A 27,420-nucleotide genomic window follows, 5' to 3' on the forward strand; every position below is an offset into this window, starting at 1 on the left:
GGGCAGTCTTCAAGTTGAATGACATTACGAATAAAAAAAACTGTTTGAAAAAAGAATTACTGTGAAGCGGTGGTATCATCTATGAACCTGTTCCTCTCTCTCTTTTACAGGCTTGCAATCCACTCCATTATAATTCTCCCACTGATATATTTCATAGTCGTAAGAAAGAACCCTTTCCGATTCGCCATGGGAATGGCCCAGGCTCTCCTGACAGCCCTCATGATCTCTTCTAGGTGAGTAGAAGAGGGGTATCTAGAAGTCTCTGAACCAAGCCTTATCAACTCTCACCTCACTTGACGAAGCACTGGCTGCAACTTGGGGTTTTTGTTGCTGCCTTTAATTCAAGAAATGATAACCCTGGCCAGTGTAGCTCAGTTGGTTGGAGCATCGTCCCGTTCACCCAAAGGTGACAGGTTCGATTCCCCGTCAGGGCACATACCTAGGTTGTGGGTTTGATTTCCCTGTCAGGGTGCATGCAGGAGGCAACCAATCAATGTTTCTCTCCCTCCCTCTTAGAGCAATAAAAAAGGAAAAGAGAGAGAGAGAGAAAAGAAAGAAAGAAATGATCTCCATATTCTCTGCCCATGTCCTTGAATGTAGTTCTTCACCCTGTGGGATATTTCCAGACCTCTTTGCATGGCTTGCAGCCCAGGAAGGGGCTATGCTCTAACTTGGAGCAGTGGCAACCATAGATTTCTGAACCTGTCCAAAGTACCAGCATGGTCCGGCTGGTGGCTCGGTGGTTGAGCATCGACCCATGCACCAAGAGGTCGCCGGTTTGATTCCTGGTCAGGACACATGCCCAATCCCCAGTGGGGGGCATGCAGGAGGCGGCCAGTCGATGTTTCTATCTCTCTCTCCTTCTCATTTCCTCTGTCTGTAAAATCAATAAAGGAAAAAAAATTAAAAAGAAACAATTTCATTTAAAATCAAAACAGAGTACCAGCATGCTTCGGGCTCCCGGTTTGGTTTTTGGAATAGAGGTGTCTGTTCAGGCAGGGACTGAGGACCAGCATTTCTGAACTGTAAGCTCCTTTGTCTTTTATCACACAGTTCGGCAACACTGCCCGTCACTTTCCGCTGTGCTGAAGAAAAGAACCAGGTGGACAGAAGGATCACTAGATTCGTATTGCCCGTGGGTGCCACAATCAACATGGATGGGACTGCCCTGTACGAAGCAGTGGCAGCTGTGTTCATCGCACAGCTCAACGGCTTGGCCTTGGGCATTGGGCAGATCATCACTATTAGGTGGGGCTGGGGTCACACTCGTTTTCATCTGTTACTGGAATTGTCTCCAGTGAAAACCGTCTGTGAAGGGAGATCAAACGTGGTCCAGTGGTGGATTGATTTTCTTGGTCTACAAAGTCTCTCCCAAGACTAAACATGACTCTATTACAAGTAGTGGGATGGTGGCACACAAGATTTCTGCTTCAGGGTCTGAATAGCCAAAAGCATCACTCCGTTCTCAGTTCAGTGCCTCACTGGGTCCTCAGCACAGAGTAGGTACCAACGATTCAAGGTTGTACAAGGGCCAGTCCCTTCTTTCAAGGGATTCCCAGTAGGTAGGTAAGGGATACACGTATCTAAATAAATGCTGAGTGGTGTGATGAGGGCAATAACAGAGGTTTGAATGGGAGGCACAGAAGACACCAGGGAAGGAAAGGTTGGCTGTACCTGGGAAGGTGAGGAAAGGCTCCCTAGAGGAGGAGAAAGTTTAGCTCAGTTTTAGAAGAGGAATAAGAATGTCGTAGGAGAAGAAGGAAGCTAAGAGCATGTTAGATAAAAGGACTAGTGTGTGCAGGGGCTTGGATATAACCATGGCCGTAGGTACAGAGTGCAGATTATTTGGTATGACTGGCAGTGTGCTGTGTGGAGAACATAAAGAAATGAGTCAGGATCGTGTCATGAAAGCTTTGTATGGGGAGCTCGTGGAAGCGTCTTGGACGATCTCATATTATGGACAGATTTTCATTTTAGAAAGGTAATTGGCAATATGGTAGAAGGACTGGATAGGAGCAGGAACCATAGCTGGAAGAGCAGTTAGGAGATTATTGCAGAAGTCCAGGTGAGAGATGGAAAGGCCCACACCAAGGCACTGGCGTGGGGGATGGAGAAGAGCTAGTGAATTCAAGAGGTGTCAGGTAGATTCAGAGTCAGGGACAGGATGGCTGGGACCCCAGGACTGGTGGATGCTTCTGGATTGGTGGATGGTGCTTACCAAGCAGGAACTAGTATAAGACAAGCAAATATAGGTGGGAGGATAAAGAGTTTATGCTTTTTGACTTTGAAATGCCTTTAAGATACCCAGGTAGAAAAATGTCTCGACTGTAATTACACAAGTCAGGGTGCTCAGCTTGATAGTGAGTCAGTTCACTGTGTTTGAATCTGAGCTTTACCAGGATTAGCTGTGACCTTGGCCAAGTTACTTGAATTCTCTAAGGTTATGTTTTCCTCCTGTGAAGTAAGGATAATAATAGTATCAACATTTTATGCAAGTAGTGATAATTAAGTCAGGTGATGCATATAAAATGCTTAGGATGATGACTACATAGTGAGACTGAGTAAATGTTCAGCATGGATGACATTCCATAGGACGAGTTCATAGATAAAGGACTAAGGACTGAGCCCTAGAAAATCCTAATGTTAGAGGCAGGCAGGGAGGGAAGAACCCAAGAGGAAGAGTAATAAGAAGAGAAAGGTGGAAAGGGAGCCATGAAGCCAAGGGATCATTGAAACCCAGAGAAGAGAGACTTTCACTGGAGTTAAATACCGCAGAGAATCTTCCTCAAATAAAGACTGAAATTGTCTAATCAAGTAGATGGTGAAGATTTCATCAGTGAATTTTTCCAAAGCCCTTCCTCTCAATATGGTACCATTAGCTACACACATGAATTGGACAGAGCAGACACAGAAGGTTCTGTCATTGTAGAAATAGGATCCATCATGTAAGTCCTGTCATTGCAGGAAATTCTACTGGTCAGGGCTGCTTTGAAGTGTGGATTGTGATTAGAGTTCATCAGAGACTTGAGTTCAGTTTAGAGCAGAAGTTTAAGACTAAACTGGGCTCCTGAGCCTACTCAAGGTTGAATCTGAACATTTCAGAGTTAATTCGCTCTTGCATCTCCAGCCCTTGGCATAGGCATAAGTTCTAACACAGTACATTTTTTAATCTTCCCCAACCCTAAGTCATAAAATAATTATTGCAGGTTGCCTGAAATTAACTGAAGACGAGTGTAAACTAGACGATTTGGCCTATGAGCTGGGCAGCTGTGTGGATGCTGCATGATCTGTAAAAAGTGTTAGTGGCTAAAGAAGCACGTGCTAGAAGAGCTCAGTAAAGTCCTGTAGTTTGAACAGCAACAAGTATGTTAAGATTGAAACCTTGAATCATGCCTGAGAAAGTTCCCCAGCCACTGTGGTCCCAGCAGGTGTTCCTTTCAGATTCCCAAGTGCCCTTTCCCACCTTCCTCACCTCGGGCTGTGGAACCTCATCTGCACTGAACTGATTTCCCAGGAGTGGTTGTATGAGATGCCAGTTATTTTTTATTTTGAGAGAGAGAGGCAGGGAGAGGGAGATAGAAACATCAATCAGCTGCCACCACGCGCCCCCTCCCAGAGACTGGAGCCTGCAACCCGGGCAGGTGCCCTGACTGGGAATCAAACTGGCAACCTGTCTATGTACAGGGTGATTCCCGACCAACTGAGCCATACTGGCCAGGGCACGGTGCCTGTTCTTTGGAGTATTTGCCGCTTGGTGATGAATTCCCTCTCTCTCTCTCTCTGCCTCAGTCAAGTTTCCTAGATCTTTCTCACCTTTTTTTAAATAAAAAACTTGTTTTGGGCATGGAGGCTAAATAATCGATTCACATAAAAACCTCCCTCCTCGCTCTGGTGTATTTTTACATCAGACTTGGCTGATAACCTCTGGCCCAGAGCCAGTTACAACTGCAGAGTAATCATTGACTTAGAATAAAAATTCCTCTCTGGATCCACCTGGGAGGAAAATGAAATAATAAATGTTATTTTTAACTTTACAAGTTACAGTTGTGGCTCTTATGGTTAATGATTGGAGAGATATTTTTGACCTATAGTTTCTCTCTTTCTGTGGCCCTTTGGGACTAGACATCAAAGAAATGTAGGCACCATCCAGCCAAAACATACCTTTTTGTCATAATACTGTATTCATTTATCAAAGGTTCCAACTAATTAAAAGTAGGGTACATTTTCTTTTTTTTTATTTAATTTTTTTTATTGAATTTAGAGAGAGAGGAAGGTAGAGGGAGAAGAGAGAGAAACATCGATTGGTTGCCTCCTGTACGCACCCTGACCCAAGATCAAACCTGCACCCTGGGCATGTGCCCTGATGGGAAATCAAACAGGTGTCTTTTCGGTGCATGGGACAACATTCAACCAACTGAGCCACACTGGCCAGGGCAGGGTACAGTTTCTTATAATAAAAGATAATTATAGAATTTGGGGCCCAGAAAGAGCTTGGAGGGAAAAGTAGCAGTGAGAGTAACAGTAGTTGTTTCTGTAGTCATAGTAACAATACCAGCCGCAGTGGTAGCAGAAAAGGCATCTGGTTTTAAGCATCTGCTCTATCCAGGTGCTGCGCTGGGTGCCTTACATGTATTACCTCATTGAGTCTTCACGCAGCCCTACACATAGTCCCATCTTACCGGTGAGAAACAGATTCAGGGCAGTAACTTGCCTAAGGACATGCTCTTAGTAAAATTGTTTCCCCTATATGAACATTTATACCTCAGACCAAAACCAGTTAGATAGCCGAAGTTCAGTGAGCAAGGTCAAGGTCAAGAGTAGAGTTCTGGCTAAATGGATTTTGAGTTTCAAGCCCAGCCTCACACTATACTGACCATGTGGTTAACAGGTGTGGAGGTTCCAGGAGGGATCCATGGACCTGGACACACATCACCTCTGACAAATGAAACCCATCAGTGCTTTCTGTTTAAATGTTTTCAGCCAGCATTGAAATAAGCTTGGGTTTCACAAAGTCAGAACAGAACTAAAGGATTATAGAGGTGGCCTGAAAATTTGAGAGGAGTAAAGACAGCCCCAGAAATCTCTGACTTGCTGGAAATTGGGTGGCCACAGCCATTGAGGAAAGACACTTGTCTAAGAACTCAGGCCTGAGCTTAACCCTCAGACACTGTCTGTGACCATCGCCAGGCAGGGAAATGGGCACTAGTATCAGCTTTGTAAGAACTCTGAGTCTTTACGAGCTCCCAGGAATATGGGTTGTGGCTAGAATCAGGGATTCTTCTAGTTTGAATGGGCAGTTTCTGCATCTTCACCTTTCAACTCAGCGGCATCCTGGAGGTAGGTCAGGCCTTGGCCCAGTGAGAACACGTCTCCAGAAAATGTAGTGGGTGTCCCCCTCGTGCTGACTCAAATCCAGGGACTTTTGAGGACTTTAAATGACCTGATTTAAGTAAGTTGCTGATGATTAACTGCACGGTACAAAAAGAAAAATCTCTGATGCCACCTTTTATCTGCCCAAGAGGGATTTTTTTTTTTAATCCTCACCTGAGGACATTTTTTTTCATCTATCTTCAGATACAGCAGGAGTGAGAGAGGAAAGAAGAGAGAGAAACATCGATGAGAGAGAGACAGTCAATTGGTTGCCACCCACACGGCCCCAACCAGGGCCAGGGACAAACTGCAACCGAGGTATGTACCCTTAGTGGGAACAAAATCCAGGACTCTGGTCTGTGGGCTGACGCTCTAACTGCTGAGCCAAACCGGCCAGGGCAAGAGGCATCTTTTTAAATACATCGTAATGAAGTTCACATGGCTGCCTCTCCCGGATTCCAGATCTTTCTTTTGCATAAAGTGTATCCACTGGCAGAAAGGAGTCATCAGGAATAAATGCTTATACCTTGGACAGGAGTCGTAGCTATTTCTCAATTCAGTGCCCTAAAGGGCATCCCGCAGAGAGGTCAAGAGTCTTGTGATGTCAAGAAAGTGAATGAAACCTGCTTGAACACTTCAGGTTTGCCTTCACCTAAAAAGCCCTCGCCCATCCATCCGTACCACTATCTCTCTGCATCCTTCAGGGCAATAAATTCCTGGCACATATTAGATGCTTAGTAAATGATTGATGGGTGAGCAGATAACGTCTCCCAGGAAATAAACACCCCCGTGGGTAAACACTGGCCTTCCTCTTGAATATCTGTCTTGCGCATTTTTTGCGTGCCCCTCGTGGTCTTTGCATTATCAGAGTGATTTGCTGTATCTCCCTGGAAGGACATCATACTCCTGTCAGCCTCCCACAGCCTTTTAATAAGGCAGAGCTGGTGCTGAGCAGGTAACGATTCTGACTGGCCAATTTGGGGGCACAGCATAAGAGCCACTGGGACCAACTGTTTTGGGCCAGGACCTTGAAGGAAGAAATGGGTGTCTAACTCCTGTCGCACTGGTGTGTTTTGGCTACAGTGTCACGGCCACAGCTGCCAGCATCGGAGCTGCCGGAGTGCCCCAGGCCGGCCTGGTGACCATGGTGATCGTGCTGAGTGCCGTGGGCCTGCCCACAGAGGACGTCACCCTGATCATTGCTGTCGACTGGCTCCTGTGAGTTGGAATAAATGCGCTGCCTGGGCCGAAGGGGAAGGCAGGCTTCCCGGCCGGCAGAATCCGCACTCTGCCATCACTCTCTCTTCAGATTGCCCAGTGAGCCACCCTGCTGCTTCGGCTTCCCTCTGACAAGGCCAGCTGATAACGTGGTTGAAAATTAACTCCTCATCCCTTCAAGCAGGGATTTAAAAAACCAGTGATCTCCACTAGCTCAGTATGCCTGGTAATGCTCTAGGTTAGGAGCTGGGTGCTGGACGAGGTAATCACAAAATAATAAGGTGAAGAAGCTTGGCGAGGCCCCAGACATTCCCAGCCCCACAGGCCACCCTCGCCTCTCCCAGCCCTGGGCCAGCAGCATAGTTTCAGAACCACCAGCTTCGCAGTCAGAGTCCTTCCAAGCACCTGACCATCAGGGGCAATGGCACGAGGAAAGGCTTTGCTGCAACGCTGCCTTGTCTTCCTGGCTTCTGACCTTAATTCCTTAACCTCTCTGAGGTCCGGGTGCATTATCTGTAAGATTCTCTCTCATTGGGTTGGTGTAAGAACTGAGTGAGCTAATATGGGAGACGTGTCTAAAACAGTGTCTGCCAGACAGTATGTGCTCAATAAAAGACAAGTATTATTGTTACAACTAGAGTGAGTTACACCATTCAGGCCTCAACCAATGATGCTCTCATATTCTCTCTCATATTCTCTCTCATATTCTCTCATATTCTCCCATTCTCTCTCTCTCTCTCTCTCTCTCTCCCTCTCCCTCCCTCCCTCCCTCCCTCCCTCCCTCCCTCCCCGTTCCCCTGTCTCTTACGCACACACGGCTAAGGAACACAGCAGAGCATCTGTGGTATGTCGAGGGTAAGGGTAAAAACATGCCTTTTGTGATGCCCAAGGTTAAAGTTAGAACGAGCCTGGTTCCCAGCTCCATCCTTGGTTGATACTCATGCTGTGCTTTGACCTTCCGACATCTAGGTCCGGCTCTGTCCACTGGCCATCAGGGGCAAGTGTAGCTCCTTAGTGAGCCTTCACTGGAACTAGCCGGGCTTACTGGGAAGGCCAGTGCTATGTAGTTTGCAAGTAGCAGCTGAAGTGGAAGGAAAGGAAACAAACATTCTGTGTGGGTTTGAAGATACAGTCATGTCCTTGAAGGCAGGAGATCCTGTCCCTGGAAAGCTGTGCCATGTGGGGTCCTCTGAGTAGCTACTTGGTTCTATAAGGCCCAAGGTTCTGTGCGGTGGCATCTTTCTTGCAAAGGTGCCCCACCATTGACAGGTGCACCCATTGTTCTTGCTAATGGTGGTGGTGGATTTGCACTTCTCTCCTTTCCCTAGTTCTTCCCGGAATCAGTGACCTTCACTTCCAAGATACCCAGAAAAGTCAAAGGTTCGGTCTGATTCATGGGATAAGACGACCAGCTGGTCCACGCTAGGGCCCAGTTCAGCCTACAGCCTTGTTCTGTGTAACCGAAGGGCGTCCAGAATGGACACGGGTAGCTCTGCTGACCTCTTCTGTCCTGCAGTGTTGTTTCCACAAGAATATTCACGCACATAGTTCTACCAGCAGTGCTCCAGCCTCCTCTCAGCAGTCTGCCTCCTCTCCCCACACCTCTTCCTGCCTTCAGCCCCTTCTCCAGGCTGTCGGGGGTCAGACTAGCTGGGGGCCCCTCAAGGAGCAAGCCATTCCCAGGCAAACCTGTGTTTTCTGACCCTGTGCTCTGTGGCGTCCCTGTTGGCTTGTTCGTGGAGTGACACAGTGTGGTAAAGAAACAAGTACACCCGGGACAGGCAAACACACAGGAACACTTGGCACACACACAGTGCACATGCCAGCCACCAACACCCACATTCTCTCACCCTAGCCGAAGGAGAGCCCGGATATGCTCACAAGGCAGAGGTTAAGGGGGAAAGACTTACTGAATTTTGACTCTCCCTCAGCTTCCCCAAAATAATTTGTGAAGACTGTTCCCATTTCTTGGGAAGAAGAGAGAGAATTTAGGGAGATTGGCACTGCTCTTAGGGGAGTCACTGTGACTTGGGAGCACAGGCCAGGGGGAGCCGCTTCGCCCGTTCTGCCCCTTGGTGAAGCGCCTTCTGCTCCACGCCTGTGAGGAGAGGAGCCGCTGGCCAGCGCCCTGAGGACAGCACTTCTGCGTTTGCTCAGCTCATCACTCAGCACTGGGTCCTTTTTCTCTCGGGGGGGAAGGGAAATGCAGTCCCTCCTGCCTGACTCGCCCTCTCCCTTCCCCAGGGACCGGTTCAGGACCATGGTGAACGTCCTCGGTGACGCCTTTGGGACGGGCATCGTGGAGAAGCTGTCTAAGAAGGAGCTGGAGCAGATGAGCGTTTCCCCTGAAGTCAACTTCGTGAACCCCTTTGCTGTGGAAACCACAACACTCGACAACGAAGACTCGGACACCAAGAAGTCCTACGTCAACGGAGGCTTTGCCGTAGACAAGTCGGACACCATCTCGTTCACCCAGACCTCGCAGTTCTAGAGCCCCGGCTTCACGTGACTGGGGTGACGAAGGACATCTTTTAGAAAATTCAGACATTAAGGAAAAGAAAAACACTAATGGCCAATTGTACATTTGACCTGGTAACACAGACCTCCAGGTTATTTTCTATATTTGGATTCAGAGCTTTCACTCTCCAGGTCGTGGGGTTTGGGGGTGGGGTAAGAAAAAAGGAAGTTGATTCAAAGGAAAGCTGTATTATCTGGGGTTTTAAAATTCCACAAGAGACAGAGTTTGGACGTATGTAACGTAGCATGTGGGAATTCGGTAACGGACATGAAAGCGAAATTGCTTTCTCATGCACAGATCAGTGTTTTGGGTTTTTTTTTAAAAAAAATATTCTGTCATTGACTACAAATTTTTTACTCAGGCTTTCTATTGGCATGAATTTCCTTTGACGTCTCACATTTTTATAGATGATGATGCATCTAAACCATCTCTCCCCCAGTTAATGTGCCAAATTGTCCATTTTGAACTAATCTCCAGCCAATTTCAAAGAAACTGCTTTGAAATGAAACAGACCAGCACAGTTCTGCAATAACAGTTTTAAGATGGGTGTCGGGCTTGGGGGGAAGGGAGATTCTCTTTTCAATGTACTGTATTGGGGCACTGGTAACTATTAATCCAGTGTTCAGTGTAGAGCTAGAAATATATATATATATATCTATATGTATGTATATATTATTTTCATATAATTTGCCAGAGATCAGAATTGAACTGTCAATGTGAAATGAAGAGCTCTCTTTATACTTGAATAATAACTATGGTTCCAGTCCAGATCTACTTTGGGGCTTATCAGAACTCCTCTCTCAGGAGCACTAGAACGAGAAACCATGTCGTTCGATCATTTCATGTCTGTGTATCAGCCCCAAAGCAGAGATGTATAATGGGGTTACTCTGAGGTAGCATAGCCATTTATTACAACTTCCAAATTCTGCTGAGAGGGAATCCATATCAGCCCTATATAAGATGACACTCAAAGGCGACACTCAAAGGCTGGATGTGTTTTTGGCCAACTGGAAGGCTTTATTCTTCCAAAGTCCATTATACCCACTCAAAAATGACAGTACCCCTCAGGGCCCAAGCAACAGTGGCAAGCTACTAGCTAAGTTGTATTTTAATATGGATTTGATAGGTTGAACAAGCTGCATTGACCAGAAAAGCACTCTCCCTACCTTGGATTCTTGCAGAGTAAATCCCACAGTGAGATGTTGGGATCAGTGGTTCAGGAAAATCCGCTTTGTACGGCACTTGTCTCTTCCTCCGGGAAGGATTGTTCTAACCAACCAGTAGTCTAGTAGTCTTGGCCCTGCTCATTAAAATCTGTCATTTGTCATTTTCCTGCTAATTTATGAAGATACCTTATTAAAGTCTGTGCTTCAGCTCACATCTTGTAAATAATGTTTAACATAAACTTGTATTTACACTGAGATCCAGAATACTTGTGCTCCTGCAGGACTGAGTAGCCAATTTAAGCCTGTGCTTCTCTATTTAAAACACCAGAACATGGAAAAGTAAATAAATGCTCGGTATTGACCACCTGCCCCTGAAGTCAAGAGAATGATACTGAATTATTGTGAAAACACCATAAATATGAACCCGTAATTCAATGTGAGTTTTTAAAATGCAAAGAGTGGTGGTGGTTATAGAACATCTAATATGATGCAGTTGAATTAGTAATTTTCTTGGGCTGAATGGTTCTACCCCCTTGGCCAGTTTCTCCAGTTTGAAGCCCTGTGGTGGGCGGAGATGTCCATGAACTGCAGGTCCTTATTTTGGAGTCAATTTGTAACTGACCTCTTAACACACTGTGCTGTTAACTCATCAGAGAGAACAATGTTCCATTTCAATCTCAATAAACATTCCCATCATTCTTTCTTCCCCGCCTTTCTCTCTTCTTTTATCTCACTCTGATGGGCGTGGGAAGGTGGAGACATGGTCAGTTAACTCAGATTGTACACAGGTTGGCGTTTCCAAAGCTGTATTTATAGCCAAGATTGAAAAAGCAGGGCTTGAGGAAAAGTAATCTAATTCTTCATGTTAATCAGTGGGGATTAAATGGTTGAAGTTCAGTGTCATTATGAACTTTGCCCATACTTTATGACTGAGATGAATGGGTAGGTAGAATTTGGTTAGAAATTACTGTAATGGGAGGAAGTCACTGTGTTGACAGTGACTTGGTTTCACTGAAGGACTGATCCTGCCCTCCAGAATGTTACCACGAACTACCAATGGCTGTGTTCAGAGAGCTCTTGGAAGGAATGGCACAGTCCTGCCTGGAACCGAGTCCTGACGGGTTCCGCGAGTGGGCCCACTCGTGAGTGATGGACAGCAAGGGAGTGGATTGTCGGCCCTGCCGAGATAGTGTCTCATAAAAGTGCATAAGCACTACCTGGCCAAACTAATTCAGAACAGCTTTCTCTTTTGGCAACATGGGATAAAATACCAACAACGCAACTCCTGAGAAAGAGAGAGGTCTGTTTGGAAAAGTCAGTGAACCTGAGTACGTACCCCCATATGATTTTGTTCTGCCCAAAGTATACTTGTGTACAGAGGAGCGGTGTTATCAGCTCTGGAAAATTACTTCATTTTTTTTAACATAGCCCACTGGGTACAAGGCCTGTCATTTAAAACCTCCCATTCTCAGAAGAGTATGAGGAAACTGTGTGGTTTATAACCCAGAGGGGGCCAGCAACAGTTGGCTTTGCAGGTGTTTAAGATTCTTCCATCCTGGAACAGAAAGAGGAAATGGTCATGCAGAGCCTTGACAGAATTCTAGAAGGTTCTATGCAACAGAATATTCTGTATTCTCTTAACTACCCAGCAAAGGACCAGTGAGTAGGCACACAGCTCTGGTCTCTTTATCAGTTTTGTGACCCTTGCCAATAATCTAGGCCTTTGTTTAATCTGTGAAATGATGATGAATCTTGCCCCTTGAGATTGCTTTAAGTTAAATGAGAAAATGTGTATAATGCATGTAGCAGAGATACTGTCACATAATATATTTGATATATGCTAGTGTCCACCCCCCAGAAAAAGCCCTACACCCTCATCCCCCATTGACATGGGCAATCCACAGAGATGCAAACTCAATTGCTCCTCAGTGCTTGGGGGCCTTTGATAGGATTAAGGGTTGCCGCCTTCATCCCTTGATGTTAGCTGCAAACAGTTCATCCAACCTAGTAAGACAATATATTAACTCCCATTCTATGAAGGGGAGACTCTCTGAAAACAGAACACTTTGATGTAAATAGTGTAAGACTTGAGTATTTTCTTCTGTGAAGTCGCACATGGGGACTCGATCAGGCTGCATGCGTTGAGGCGAGATGGACATTCACGTGGAACCCTTCGTATCGAGTCCTGAAACCAGTGGCATGCGGTGCACTTCGACCTCCTTGGCCTGTGTCTCTCACATGAATGTCCTCCCCATGTGGAGACTGTGTTCTGGGCCCCATGTGGGATTTTTTAAATACCCCTGTGGTGGGAAATGTGCCTCCCTCCCCTGAAATCTTAACTTTTTAAGTGAAAGCCATATACTATAAACAAGAAGTCTTGTTAAATAGGCTTTGAGAACAATATATATTGATCCATATATATTGAATTACATGACCACACATAAGTGTATGAAGTTACCGTGAATGGCGATAACCGGGGACATTTCTCAGTGGCCCAGGCTAAATGCTGCCACAAAATTTCTAAGAAAGCATTAAGATCTGCTGTCCCATTTCTTTCAAATTTATTTTTGTTGCAGATGTTTCTTCTTTTCCCCCATTGACACTCTTCTCCTGATTCCCTGCCCCCCCCCCCCAGCATTGTTGTCTGTGTTCATTGACTACACACATACCTGCATATAAGTTATTTGGTTTATCTCTCCCTCCCTCCCACTTCCCCTCTTCTGAGGTTTGTCAGTCTGTACCCTCTTCTATGTCTCTGGGTCTATTTTATTCATTATATTCCACAAATAAGTGAGATCATTTGATATTTGTCTTTCTCTGATTGGCTTATTTCACATAGCATAATACTCTTGAGGTCCCTCCATGTCGTCTCAAAGGATAAGAGATCTTTCTTTCTTACAGCTGCATAGTGTTCTATTGTGTATATGTACCACAGCTTTTTTTATCCACTCATCCATTGATGGACACTTGGGCTGTTTCTAGATCTTAGCTATTGTAAATGGTGCTGCTATGAACATGGGGGTACATATATTCTGATTGCTTCTTAGGATATTTTCCTAGAAGTGGGATCAATGGGTCAAATGGCAGTTCCAATTTTAATTTTTTGAGGAAACATTATATTGTTTTCCATAGTGGCTGCACCAGTCTGCATTCCCACCAGCAGTGTACTAGGGTCCCCTTTTCTCCACACCCTGGCCAGCACTTGTTGTTTGATGATTTGTTGATGGCGGCCATTCTGGCAGGTGTGAGGTGATACCTCATAGTTGTTTTTTTGTTTGTTTGTTTGTTTTTTATCCTCACCCGAGGACATTTTTCCATTTTTTTTTTGTACAGATAGAGTGGGAGGGGGAGAGAGAGACAGAGAAACATCGACGTGAAAGAGACACATCGAGTGGCTGCTACCTGCACAACCAACCAGGGCCGGGGACAAACTGCAACCGAGGTACATGCCCTTAGCGGGAACCGAACCCGGGTCTCTTCAGACTGCAGGCCGACGCTCTAACCGCTGAGCCAAACCGGCCAGGGCATAGTTGTTTTAATTTACATCTCTCTGATGATTAGTGACATTGAGCATTTTTTCACATGTCTCTTGGCCATTTGTATGTCCTCTTTGGAGAGATGTCTATTCAGGTCCTCTGCCCATTTTTCAGTTGGATTGTTTGTCTTCCTTTTGTTGAGTTGTATGAGTGCTCTATATTTTGTAGATTAATCTCTTATGTATCATTGGCAATTATGCTCTCCCATATAGTAGGTTCCCTTTCCATTTTTTTTTTTTATCCTCACCCGAGGACATTTTTCCATTTTTTTGTACAGATAGAGTGGGAGGGAGAGAGAGAGAGAGAGAGAAACATCGACGTGAAAGAGACACATCGAGTGGCTGCCACCCGCACAACCAACCAGGGCCGGGGACAAACTGCAACCGAGGTACATGCCCTTAGCGGGAACCGAACCCGGGTCTCTCCAGACCGCAGGCCGATGCTCTAACCGCTGAGCCAAACCGGCCAGGGCTCCCTTTCCATTTTGATGGTTGTTTTTTTTCTTTTTTTATCCTCACCCAAGGACATTTTTCCATTTTTTGTTCAGACAGAGTGGGAGGAAGAGAGAGGAAGAGAGAGAGAGAGAAACTTTGAAGTGAAAGGGACACATCGAGTGGCTGCCTCCCGCAGGGCCCAAACAGGGCCGGGGACAAACTGCAACCAGGTACATGCCCTTAGCGGGAACCGAACCTGGGTCTCTCTGGACCACAGGCTGATGTTCTAACCACCGAACCAAACCAGCCAGGGTCATTTTTGCATTTATCTTCAGATAGAGCGGGAGGGAGAGAGGAAGGAAGAGAGAGAGAAACATCCATGTGAGAGAGACACATGGACTGGTTGCCACCCACATGACCCCAACTGGGGCCAGGGACAAACCACAACTGAGCTACGTGCCCTCAGCGGGAACTGAACCCAGGACTCTGGTCTGCAAGCCGACGCTCTAACCGCTGAGCCAAACCAGCCAGGGCTGATGGTTGTGTTTTTTTCTGTGCAGAAGCTTTTTAGTTTGATGTAGTCCCATTTATCAATGTTTTCCTTTGTTTCTCTTGCCTTAAGTGTTGTATCAGTGAAAAGTCTGTTGCAAGTGATGTCTGAAATTTTGTTGCCTACATTTTCTTCTAGGATTTTTATGGATTCATAAGTCACATTTAAGTCTTTTATTCATTTTTTTAATTTACTTTTATTTTTTAATTATTTTTATTAATTTTTTTTTTTGTTACAGATGTTTCTCCTTTTCCCCCCATTGACACCCTCCTCCCAATCCTCCCCACCCCTTCCCCAACTTTGTTGTCTATGTCCATTGGTTATGCATACATGCATATAAGTTCTGTGGTTTATCTCTCACCCCCAACACCCCTTATTCTGGGATTTGTCAGTCTGTATCCTACCTCTATTGTCTCTGTCAATTTTGTTAGTTTGTTTAGTTCATTATATTCCACAAATAAGTGAGATCATGTGATATTTGTCTTTCTCTGCTTGGCTTGTTTTGCTTAGCATAATACTCTCCAGGTTTCTCCATGTCATCTCAAATGATAAGAGATCTTTCTTTCTTACAGCTGCATAGTATTCCATTGTGTACATGTACCACAGCTTTCTTATCCACTCATATACTGATGGACACTGGGGTTGTTTCCACATCTCAGCAATTGTAAATAGTGCTATTATGGATATAGGGGTACATATATTTTTTATGATTGGTGTTTCAGGCTTCTTAGGGTATATTCCTAGAAGTGGGATCACTGGGTCGAATGGAAATTCAATTTTTAATTTTTTGAGGTAACACGATATTGTTTTCCATAGTGGCTGCACCAGTCTGCATTCCCACCAGCAGTGTACTAAGGTCCCCTTTTCTCCACACCCTCGCCAACACTTGTTGTTTGATGATTTGTTGATGGCGGCCATTCTGACAGGTGTGAAGTGATACCTCATAGTTGCTTTAATTTGCATCTCTCTGATGATTAGTGACATTGAGCATTTTTTCATATGTCTCTTGGCCATTTGTATGTCCTATTTGGAGAGGTGTCTAATTAGGTCCTCTGCCCATTTTTTTTTATTGGGTTCTTTGTCTTCCTTTTGTTGAGTTATATGAGTACTCAATATATTTTGGAAATTAATCCCTTATCTGATGCATCATTGGCAATTATGGTCTCCCATGTGATGGGTTCCCTTTCCATTTTGATGATTGTTTCTTTTGCTATGCAGAAGCTTTTTAGTTTGATGTAGTGCCATGTGTCCATTTTTTACTTTGTTTCTCTTGCCTTAGGTGTTGTATCAGTGAAAATTCTGCTGCGTATGATGTCTGAAATTTTGTTGCCTACAGTTTCTTCTAGAATTTTTATGGATTCACGAGTTACATTTAAGTCTTTTATCCATTTTGAGTTTATTCTTGTGTATGGTGTGAGTTGGTGGTCTAGCTTCATTTTTTTTGCAAGTAGCTGTCCAATTTTTCCAACACCATTTGTTGAAGAGACTATCTTTCCTCCACTGTAAGCTCTTGTCACCTTTGTCAAATATTAATTGAGCATGCCTTGGGTCCATTTCTGGGTTCTCTGTTCTTTTCCATTGATCTATCTGTCTGTTCTTGTGCCGGTACCAGGCTGTTTTGATTACAGTGGCTTTGTAGTATAACCTGATACCTGGTAATGTGATACCTCCTACTTTTCTTTTTTTTTTTCAAGATTGCTGTGGCTATTCGGGGCCTTTTTTGGTTCCATATAAACTTTGGAGTGTTTGTTCTAATTCAGTGAAGTATGCCGTTGGTATTTTGATGGGGATTGCATTGAATCTATAGATTGCTTTGGGTAGTAAGGACATTTTAAGGATGTTAATTCTTCCAAACCATGAACAAGATTTATGCTTCCCCTTTTTTATATCTTCCTCTGTTTCTGTTTTTCAATGACCTGTAGTTTTCTGTGAAGAGGTCCTTTACTTCTTTGGTTAAGTTTATTCCTAGGTATCTTAATTTTATTGCTGCGATGGTAAATGGGATTTTTTTTTTAAGTTTCTCTTTCTATGAGTTCATTATTGGTGTATAAGAATTCCATCGATTTCTTGATATTAATTTTGTATACTGCTACTTTGCCAAATTCATTTATTAGCTCTATTAGATTTTTGATGCGGTCTTTAGGGTTTTCTGTGTACAATATCATGTCATCTGCAAAAAATGACTGTTTCACTTCCTCCTTTCCAATATGGATCACTTTTATTTTCTCTTCATATCTAATTGCTGTAGCTAAGACTTCCAGAAACCACAGAACTTATATGCATGTATGAATAACCAATGGGGGAAAAAGGAGAAACATCTGTAACGAAAACAAATTAATAAAAATAATTTTGCTAAATAAATAAGTGGCAAAAGTGGGCATCCCTGTCTTGTTCCTGTTCTAAAGGGAAATGCTTTTAGTTTTTGCCCACTGAGTATGATGTTGGCTGAAGGTTTTTCATATATAGCCTTTATTATGTCAAGGTATAATCCCTCTATTCCCACATTGCTGAGCATTATCATCAGAAATGGGTGCTGGATTTTGTCAAATGTTTTTTCAGTTTCAATCTAGCCCCAGCTTGTGGTTTCATTGATCTTTTGAACTGTTTTTGTTTTTTTGTTCTATATCATTTATTTCTGCTCTGACCTTCACTATTTCTTTCCTTCTACTTGCTCTGGGTTTTTCTTTCTGTTTACATTCTAGTTCTTTAAGTTGTAGAGTTAGAAAGTCAATTAGAAATTTTTCTTGTTTCTTGAGGTAGACCTGTAGTGCTATGACGTTCCCTCTCAGGACTGCTTTCACTGTGCCCCATACATTTTGTGTTGTGTGTTAATTTTCATTGGTTTCCAGGAAGTTTTTAATTTCTTTCTTGATCTCCTTGGAAATCCATTCATTGTTTAAGAACATGCTATTTAGCCTCCATGTGTTTGAATGTTTTTGTTGTAACTGATTTCTAGTTTCATGCCATTGTGATTTGAGAAGATGCTTGAAATGATTTCAATTATCTTGAACTTGTAGAGACTTAATTTGTGTCCTAACATGGTCTGTCTTTGAGAATGTCCCATGTGCACTTGAGGAGAATGTACATTTTGCAGTTTTGGAGTGTAATTCTCTGTAGATACTTACTAAATCCATTTGATCCAGTGCATCATTTAGAGTCTCTGTTTCCCTATTAATTTTTTGTCTAGAGAATCTATCCAGTGATGTCAGCAGGGTATTGCAGTTCCCTGCTATGATTGTATTGCTGTCGATTTCTCCTTTGAAGTCCTTCAGAAGTTTTTTAATGTATTTTGGTGCTCTCGTGTTGGGTGCATATATGTTTACCAAGGTTATATCCTCATGTTGGATAGATAGATGCTTTCAATATTATGTAGTGGCCTTCTTTGTCTCTAGTTATAGCCTTCATTTTGAAGTCTATTTTATTGGATATGAGTATTGCTACCCCAGCTTTTCTTTTTCCTTTTTGTTTGCTTGGCAAATTTTTTTCCAACCCTTCACTTTCAACCTATGTGAGTCTTTTGTTGTGAGGTGGGTCTCTTGAAAATAACATATATGTAAGTCATGCTTTTTTATCCATTGAGTTACTCTGTGTCTTTTGATCAGAGTATTTAATCCATTTACATTTAAGGTTATCATTGATATGTACTTATTGCCATTTTTGTTTATTATGGTTATATTTCTCTTCCTATTTCTTCTGCTTATTACAGCAGTCCTTTTAACATTTCTTGGAGTGTTGGTTTGGTGCTAATATATTCCCTTAGCCTTTTTTTTTTTTTTTTTTTTAATCTAGGAAGCTCTTTATTTCACTTTCTGTTTTGAATGATAACCTTGCTAGATAGAGTAGTCTTGAATTCAGATCCTTGTTTGTCATTACCTTGATTACTTCATGCCATTCCCTTCTGGCCTGTCATGTTAGATCATGAGAAGATCTAAGTTGAGAAGTCAGCTAATAGCCTTATGGGGGTTCCTTTGTAGGTAACCTGTTGCTTATCTCTTGCTGCCTTTAGAATTCTTTCTTTGTGTTTAATTTTTGGGTTCTTCTTACTTGGAGCTCTCTGTGCTTCTTGAACTTTTATGCCTTTTTCCTTCACCAAGTTAGGGAAGTTTTGTGTCACTGTTTCTTCAAATATATTTTCTAACCTTACTAATTTTCTTCTTCTTCTGACACTCCTATGATGCAGATGTTGTTGTGTTTCATATTGTCCCACAGTTCTCTTAGGCTGTCTTTCTGTTTTTCAATTGTTTTTTCTTTTTGGTTTTCTGATTGGGTGATTTTTTTCTACCCTGTCTTCTACTTCACCTGTCTGATTCTAGGCCTCCTCTACTCTGCTGGTTATTCCTTCCAATGTGTTATTTCTCCTATGTCATTCTTCATTTCCAATTGGTTGGTTTTCAGTGTTTCTATATCTTTACTCATGCTGTTGAGCTCTTTACCCATGCTGTTGAGCTTCTTCATGATTATTACTTTGAACTCTACCTCTGATATCTTGCTAATTCCACTTCATTTATTTCTTCTCCTGTCACATTATCTTGTTCTTTCATTTGGGATTTGTTTCTTTGTTTCACCATTTTGGCTGTCTAAGTGGATTTTGGAGCCTGCCAAATTTTCCCTGTGGATGTTGGTGTTCCACTGGTTGTGGCTCCCTCTACTGGGTTTGGATAAGTGTGGGAGGACCCACATTAAACAACACTGTCAAGTCTTACTTTCCTAGGTAGATTTGCTAGCCAAGGAAAAGTTCAGTTATCCTCTAGCTTTTTGGCTGGAGGCTATTAGTCTTTGTTACTTGATGAGCCTAGATTTGTAGCCCTCAGCTGAATGAAAAATTCCTCAGGTATAAGATTTCCAGCAGATGGTGCACACTTGCTATCAGACTCTAGATGTTAATGAGCCTCAATTTGCATTTCTCTGGCCTGGCCTGGTGGTGTTGAATTCTGGAGGGAGGGACCGTTGCTTCTCCCTGGGGCTCTGAGAAGGGACTCTGATGGCTCCTGTCCTGTAAGGGAGTGACTCAGCACAAAACTCCCAGAGTCCTCCCCTCCAGCTCTCTCCTGAGCCAGGAGCCCAGGATTCTTTTCAGAACAGTTCCAGTCCAGTCCGCCCTCCCTCTGCTGGAGCCTAAGGTGAGTGGTTGTAGCTTATTTGGTGCTTTTAAAAACCCTCGCTTTTTCAGCAAGCACACACAATGAATACAGCCCCCTGCTGCTGTCCATGGGCTCCCAGCCCACCCTCGTGTGCCTCTGTAGTTCCTACCAGATTTGATTTGACATCCTCTTTCTGTCCCTGGATATATGAGTTCTCTCCAGCTGCTTTTCAGTTGGTTTTTTCCTGATGATTTGTCTTCGTTTTAATTGTAGTTCCGGTTTGGTCCTGGGAGACGGTCTGTGTAGTTTCCATTTACTCCACTGCCATTTTTCCTCCTCTTGGAAGAGCTCCAGACTGTAGGTGTTGTCGTCATTGGCAAAGAAGAGCACGCCAGGCTGCGTGTGCTGGTGCTGGTGCCTCTGGCACAGCCAGAAAAGGCCAGCACTGCTCAGTGGCATGTGGCAGTCCTGGCCTGTCCCATTTCTTCTCACTGGACAAAACCAGTTCCACCTGTGATTTGGGGTATGTTCCTCCAGGATTACAGAGACACGTGTGGTTTCATCTACAAATCTCCACTTGCTGTGCCAATTTTAAGATACCATAGAGTTCAGAACAGTTATTAGTAAACCCCAAAGCCAACATAAAAATCAACATCCCTTTTGTTATTCTGGTTGAAGAAAAGGAAAACGGAAAGTAGTGGCCGCTTCTAGAGAAGTTTGATCTCTAGAAGGCTCGCCAGCCTGAAGCTGGGAAAATACCCTCATGAGAGCAGACCAGGATGTTACATAGAAGGAAGCTTGCCCCACAAAAGTCACTTATCAAACAATGGAGGTAAAGACACTAGGAACTAAAATTCAGAGTCAGCCAAACACCTGAACCGTAGTGTCTGGATCCCAGCACATGCACGTGCATGCACACGCGCGTGGGCACACACACACACACACACACACACACACCCCGTTTCCCAGACTGTAGACTCTGGCAGCTGCTGTACTTCTGTGACTCAGGATAGCTATCAGCAAGGTTATGAAGATGTCACAATCTCATCCCTCACTTCAGAGCATTTGAGAGAATGCAAAGAAGTGTGTCACCTGGGTAGTTCAAAGTCAAAGGTCTGGCTACCAAAGGAAGAAATGAGGCACTAGCCAGGGCCTGCTTTATCTTGTCCAGATCCTGTGGTAAGTTACCTTTTCCAAGGTGAGGATAAGACTGACTGAAATGAATTGTGTGGTCTCAGGAGGCTAATCGCAAGGGAAAAGTCACCACAGGTAAGACATGCACATTTTGTTTTTTAATCCTCACCCGAGGACTTTTTTTTCTTTTTTGCTCACTTATCTTCAGATAGAGCAGGAGGGGGGTGGGGGGAGAGAAGCATCGATGTGAGAGAGACACATCAAGTGGCTGCCATCCACACGACCCAACTGGGGCCAGGGACAAACCACAACTGAGGTACACGCCCTTAGCGGGAACCAAACCCGGGACTCCCTAGTTCATGGGCTGACACTCTAACGGCAGAGCCAAACAGGCAAGGGCAAGACATGCACTTTTTTTTTTTATTGTCACTGGAAGACATTTTTTTGGTTTTTGTTTAGATAGAGTGGGAGGGAGAGAGAGGAAGAGACAGAGAGAAACATCAACGTGGCTGCCACCCACACTACCCAACCAGGGCCGGGGACAAACTGCAACCGAGGTACATGCCCTTGGCGGGAACCGAACCTGGGTCTCTCTGGATCGCAGACCGACGCTTTAACTGCTGAGCCAAACCAGCCAGGGCAAGACATGCATATTTTAGAGATAACGTGGATCATCCTCCAAGCATTCAAATGTGACTTGCATTTAAGGAGTCCTTGTGTTGTATTTCCAAAGTCATCAATTTAGCTTGGCAAGAATATGAAGAGGCCAGAAAAAAGCTTCGTCAGAGCTGAGGACGCTGGGGGGTAAAACAGTTCTCCAATATGAATAATGAAATGTCCAGGTCTTTAGGAAACTGGGTGGGTCTGACAGGTGTCAGAGAAAACAACATACTCACAGCTAAGTTATGAATAAAAGCAGCAGCGGTTAGCAACAGAGGGACGGTGGCTGATCCTGCTCCAACACTTGTTTCTGTTTTCCCAGCATGCCAAACTGGCTTTAATCCTCAGGATTTCCCAACTAATCCTCCATTTCCTACTTCAGCCAGACAAGAATGTGCCAACTTCGCATTAAACTCACACAACCTCAAGACTCTTTGCTTGGCCAAGAGGGGGCAATTAGATTAGAAAAACATGCCCGCCCTGGCCGGTTTGGCTCAGTGGTTAGAGCGTCCGCCTGCAGTCCGGAGAGACCCGGGTTCAGTTCCCGCTAAGGGCATGTACCTCGGTTGCAGTTTGTCCCCGGCCCTGGTTGGTCATGCGGGTGGCGACCACTCGATGTGTCCCTTTCACATCGATGTTTCCCTCTCTCTCTCTTCCTCTCTCTCCCTCCCACTCTGTCTGTACAAAAAATGGAAAAATGTCCTCGGATGAGGATTAAAAAAGAAAAAAGAAAGAAAAACATGCCACCTGCAGATAAGGAGAAAATTAGCAGGACAAGCAGCAAGGCAAATCTCAGGTTGCAAGGGCATGCAGTCTGCGGCTGGTGCGAAGGAAGAGTTTGCTCCTGTACCATCCAGCCAGCCAGCCACCTACTCTATACTTGGGCATCATCGCTTTTCATGCAGATGATACTCTAAGGCAAATGAAGATCTGGTTTCTTCTGTTTGTTCTTTTTAAGATTTTTAAAATTTATTTTTAGAGAGAGAGGAAGACAGAGGGAGAGAAACATCCATCGGCTGCCTTCTGCACGTCCCCTACCAGGGATTGAGCCCGAAACCTGGGCATGTGCCCTGACCGGGAATTGCACCAGCGACCTCTCTTTTGGTGCACAGGATGACACCCAACCAACTGAGCCACACCAGCCACGGCAAGGTACAGCTTCTTTTAAGATGTTGACCTAACACCTAACTGTTGCAGGCACTTAGTAAGGACCTTCCTCCCAGCCAGGGTGCATACAGGAGAGGATGGGATGTCTCCCCAGAAGAATAAACATCAACCACATAGAGGAAACTCGTTTTTATTTATTTGACAAATGTTTGCTATGTGGCAAGCACTGTTCTTAGCACTTAACCAATATGAACTAATTTGATCTCAACATCGTAGAGTAAGTACTAAAGATTAGAAGCTGGTACAAAAGGTAAAGTAACTTACCCCCATCACACAACGAACAGGTGGCCCATCAATCTGTCTCCCATGTCAATGTTCTTTACCCAACACTAAAAGCCAGAGAAGGCCAGGAATGCTAGAATATTAATTCTAACTTAAGTCTGAGATGGCCTAAAATTGTCCAGACAAATAATAATCATTATTAATACTTACTAAGTGTTCACTACATGCCTGGCACTGTACTAAATATTTCACTTGCTTAATTTCATTTATTCTTCTCAACACTCCTATCAAGCAGATATTATCACCCTCCATTTTCCAGATGAGGACCTGGTGGCTTACAGAGGTTAACTGGCCCAAGTTCACACAGCTGGAACTCCAACCTGATTCCAGAGGCTGTGCTCCTAACCACTGAGACGTGGTACTTCAAAATGCCTAAAAAGTCCATGCAAGTGGAAACCGAAAGCAAGCAGGGGTAATCAGATATCTCCCAGCCAAGCAAAGTCAGGTCCAGATGGCCTCACTGGTAAATTCTAGCGTTTAAGAAATTAATACCAACCCTTCTGTAACTCTTCCAAAAAACAGAAGAGGAGGGAGGAACACTTTCAAGCCCATTTTACGAGCCCAGCATTACTCTGAAACAAAGCCAAAGACAATTGCAAAGAAAAAAACTGTAGGTCAGTGTCTCTGATGCGCATAGATGCAAAATTCCTCAACAAAATATTAGCAAACTAAATTCAACAGAACATTAAAAGAATCACACACTGTGATCAAGTGGGATTTATTTCTGGGATACAGGATGGTACAACATAGGCAAATCAATAAATGTGATACACCACATTCATAAAATGAAGGGCAGAAATCATATGATCATCTCAATATATGCAGGAAAAGCATCTGACAAAACTCAACATCCTTTCATGATAAAAACTCTTAACACATTGGGAATAGAAGGAACATTTCTCAACATAATAAAGGCCATACACGACAAGCCCACAGCTAATACTCTCAACAGTGAAAAGCTGAAAGCATTTCCTGTAAGATCAGGAACAAAATAAGCTCCAAGATAAACAAACCAATGTCCAGCTTGTAAAATCCAACAGGCAATTTCTTAGGCATTAATTTTTACTCTTTTGCGATATTTGTCGCTATTAATTAGCTCTTTTTCCACTGAGTTCTCTTCCTTTGAATTCTATTACTGGGTTCTGCCCCAAACCTCTCTCCTCATTCTTCAGTAACCTTTGAACCTCCTCCGGCTGCAGCTCCTCCCTGAGCCAAACACACAGGGTCCCTCCCATGTGGAATGAACGAAGAAGTTTCATCTCCTTCGGGTGTCTGTCTCTATTCTCTCCCCAGTGGAAATACATCCACTATTATGGCTTCCAATGCCACCTCTCTTCAGATGATTAACAGAAATGTGTATCTCCAAAATCTCTAGCTGCCCTTGGTTTCTCCAGCCCTAACCTCCCAGCCAAACTTCAGATCCACATTTCCAACTGCTACTGAACATTTCCCTTTGACCTTTGCACCATCTTTGTAAACTGAACTTACCCAAAGTCAAACTTGTACATTTCTTCTGGTTTGGCTCAGTGGTTAGAGCGTCGGCCCTCGGACCAAAGGGTTGAGGGTTCGATTCTGGTCAAGGGCACGTACTTTGGCTGCGGTTCAATCCCTGGCCCTGGTTGGGGTCATGTTGGAGGGAGTCAATCAGTGTGTCTCTCACATCGATATTCTCTCTCTCTCTCTCTCTCTCTCTCCCCTCCCCCCCTCCATCCCTCCCTCTCTCCCTATCTGAAAATCAATGGAAAAGTGTCCTCTGGTGAGGATTAAAAAAATTTAAATAAATTTAAAAAAAATAAAATAAAATCACCATGATTCCCACTGCAACTTAGGGTCATAACAATGTCTTTGACTGGAAGAGGTTGGAGGTGGCCAGGCAGGTCCACAGAGGTCCGTGTGCTTATTCAAGTCCCTCCACTCGGGCACCCTGAGCAAGAGCGCTGCCTCTTCGTGAAGTGGTGACAGGCCAGCCATGTGCCCGGACGTGGGGCATTCCTGCATTCCTTTCCCGTGCCACTCTTAAATAAATAACGTGTACTTTGATCATCCTCAGTTCTGCTTACAACAATGAGACCTTTAAAACAGGAACAAGCTTCAGAGATAACAATAAAAATAAAATCTAAATCCAAGAGAAGGCCCCCACTGCCTCTGAGCACCCGCCCTGCCGCACAGCAGCCCCCACCCCATAATTCGGACTGGTCCCTGCTCTGGCCCTACTGCCAAAAGCCACCATGCATTATAAAAATCCCTAGAGGGGATACATGGTGATGGAAAAAATAAATTAAATTTTTAAAAATTCCCTCCCCAAAAGTGTTTTGCTTGGCCTCCTACTTTGTTCTCTTAGTCCCGAGTTCATCTCACTTCATGTCATGAAGAATGTGGATGTACAAAATGAAGGACACTGTGTCCTTCTATCTGCAGAGTAAATTATTCTCCCAATCAATACTTCACTCCTGATGATTAAATAGTTCACCTTCATTTTGCAACTCAGCCCACGCCTTCTGGCTTAACTGTTTCTTCCTTAAGGAAGCCAGACTCTCCCTCCCCCACCCACACATACCACTAAAGCACCATTAAACTAAGTTGCCTGGGGACTTCTTCCCACCCCCATGTTTAATGCGCCCCTTTCTTCCCTGTGACCCTCCCACCCTGTCCAGGCTCTAATTTCCAGACATTTCTTCAATGTCTTTGTGACAGTCTCCCTGCTGCCAGCCTCTACCCACTCCCAAACCACCCTGAACAAACCGTCAGATTAACAGCATGCTTCCCTATGCCCAAACTCTAATGGTTCTGTACTGTCTGCAGCACAGTCTAAAATATCAGGCCCAATACTGAAGACTCTTCAGAAGCCATCCCTAGAGGATATTCCCTTCTTCTCCACACACAAATCTTTCATTAGACTCCAATTTCCTTCTCCCAAACCTCTTCTTCACCTGGTCTTCTTCCTTAGTGTCAAAAATAAATTCTTGGCCCCTGACCTCAATACCCCATTATTTCTTACCTCGTGGAACCTGGAGAAGCAATAGTACCTTGGTACATAATCAGGCATTTCCTTGTATCACTAAGTTAACCAATATGAGACTTGATTATAACGTAATGAATTGAGTTCCACAACTATTATTATTTCATATTATCAGCTATTATTATTTCATATTATTAAGGAAGAGTCAAAACTGGTGGCTGTAGGCAAGATCCGGCTTCAGACCAGCTTTATGTGGCCAGATCTTTTGTTGTTTTAGATTTGAATTTGAAGACTTTGCACACCTTGAAGGAGGTAGAGGGGTGAACTTACACTCTCCATTTCCCCCAGGCCCCATCACTCACCATTATTTCAAACCCCACTGCTTCTGACGGTCATAAATCCTGCCTGGTCCTGAAGGCATTTGAGTATGGAACGAACACCTTTTGATAGTCACGCTAGAAACATATGATTGCCCTAATAATTCTGGAGACTCCCGAAGGGCACTCCTTAGTCCCCTACCACACAGAGCCAAGTACAATACTAAGCACATAGTAGGAGCTTAATAAATACAAGTTGAGTGATTCCATGCAAGGCTATGGAATCAATTTCGTTACTTGTCAGGGCTGGGAGAGTGCATGACTCGGTGAACAAAGGTGGCCATCATTCGCCTGTACTGACCTTCCCTTGTGCAGTGACAAATGAGCTCTCATGACAAAGAACTCTCACCATGAATCCAGCACTTCCAGCAATGACACCTGTCACATACAGTCTGTTCCTGGAAGTCACCCGACTAACATAGGTCTGATATTTATCTCAGTTCGAGATACCAATTTGAGTGTTAGCTCCTGGAAGAAAAGGAGCAGGGATATGTACTTGGGGGTTTGGGGATGGCTTCCTAAAAATGCTATTTACAAACATAATATTTCAATGACAGGAGGTAAGAGTAGAAAGCAACTTCGGTTGGCCTAAACCAGAAGGGGTTTACCTCACTCCAACTTCTCTCAAGACCTTAATTGCCCTGTTAATCTACTGAAATGCTGAGTTCATTTTTTTCAAACCATTGAGGTTGAATTATCCAGCATGCACCAGCCTCCAGGACAATCAGGTAACAACCAAGGGGTGGTAGAAAGTGGTAGAAAAAACAGGAAGTTTGGAAACAAGACAAACTAGGGTTTGGAAATTGCCTCTGATACACATTAGTTTTTCTGGGCTTCTGTGTCCTTAGCAAAAAAAAAAAGGAAAAATGCTTTCTGCCAGTAATTTTATGAGAATAACAACTAACACATACAAAGTGCTTATTTTATGCCAAGCACTAAATTAAAGTGCTTTAAATGTGTTGACGCAT

At 44.0% G+C, this 27,420-nt stretch overlaps 1 protein-coding gene across 1 annotated transcript in view; it reads left to right on the forward strand.

The window, feature by feature from the left end:
* The window catches only part of SLC1A1 (solute carrier family 1 member 1), a 76,015-nt gene extending 64,080 nt beyond the window's left edge, over nt 1–11,935 (forward strand). The window contains exons 9-12 of the mRNA XM_036260307.1: nt 111–233; nt 1,054–1,248; nt 6,454–6,588; nt 8,833–11,935. Of these exons, the coding sequence (XP_036116200.1) occupies nt 111–233; nt 1,054–1,248; nt 6,454–6,588; nt 8,833–9,079 (700 nt within the window). The 3' untranslated portion in view covers nt 9,080–11,935. The remainder of the gene's footprint in view (nt 1–110; nt 234–1,053; nt 1,249–6,453; nt 6,589–8,832) is intronic.
* Nucleotides 11,936–27,420: the final 15,485 nt, after the last annotated feature.

The sequence above is a fragment of the Molossus molossus genome, unplaced genomic scaffold, assembly GCF_014108415.1.
Source record: "Molossus molossus isolate mMolMol1 unplaced genomic scaffold, mMolMol1.p scaffold_m16_p_14, whole genome shotgun sequence".
Classification (NCBI taxonomy): domain Eukaryota; kingdom Metazoa; phylum Chordata; class Mammalia; order Chiroptera; family Molossidae; genus Molossus; species Molossus molossus.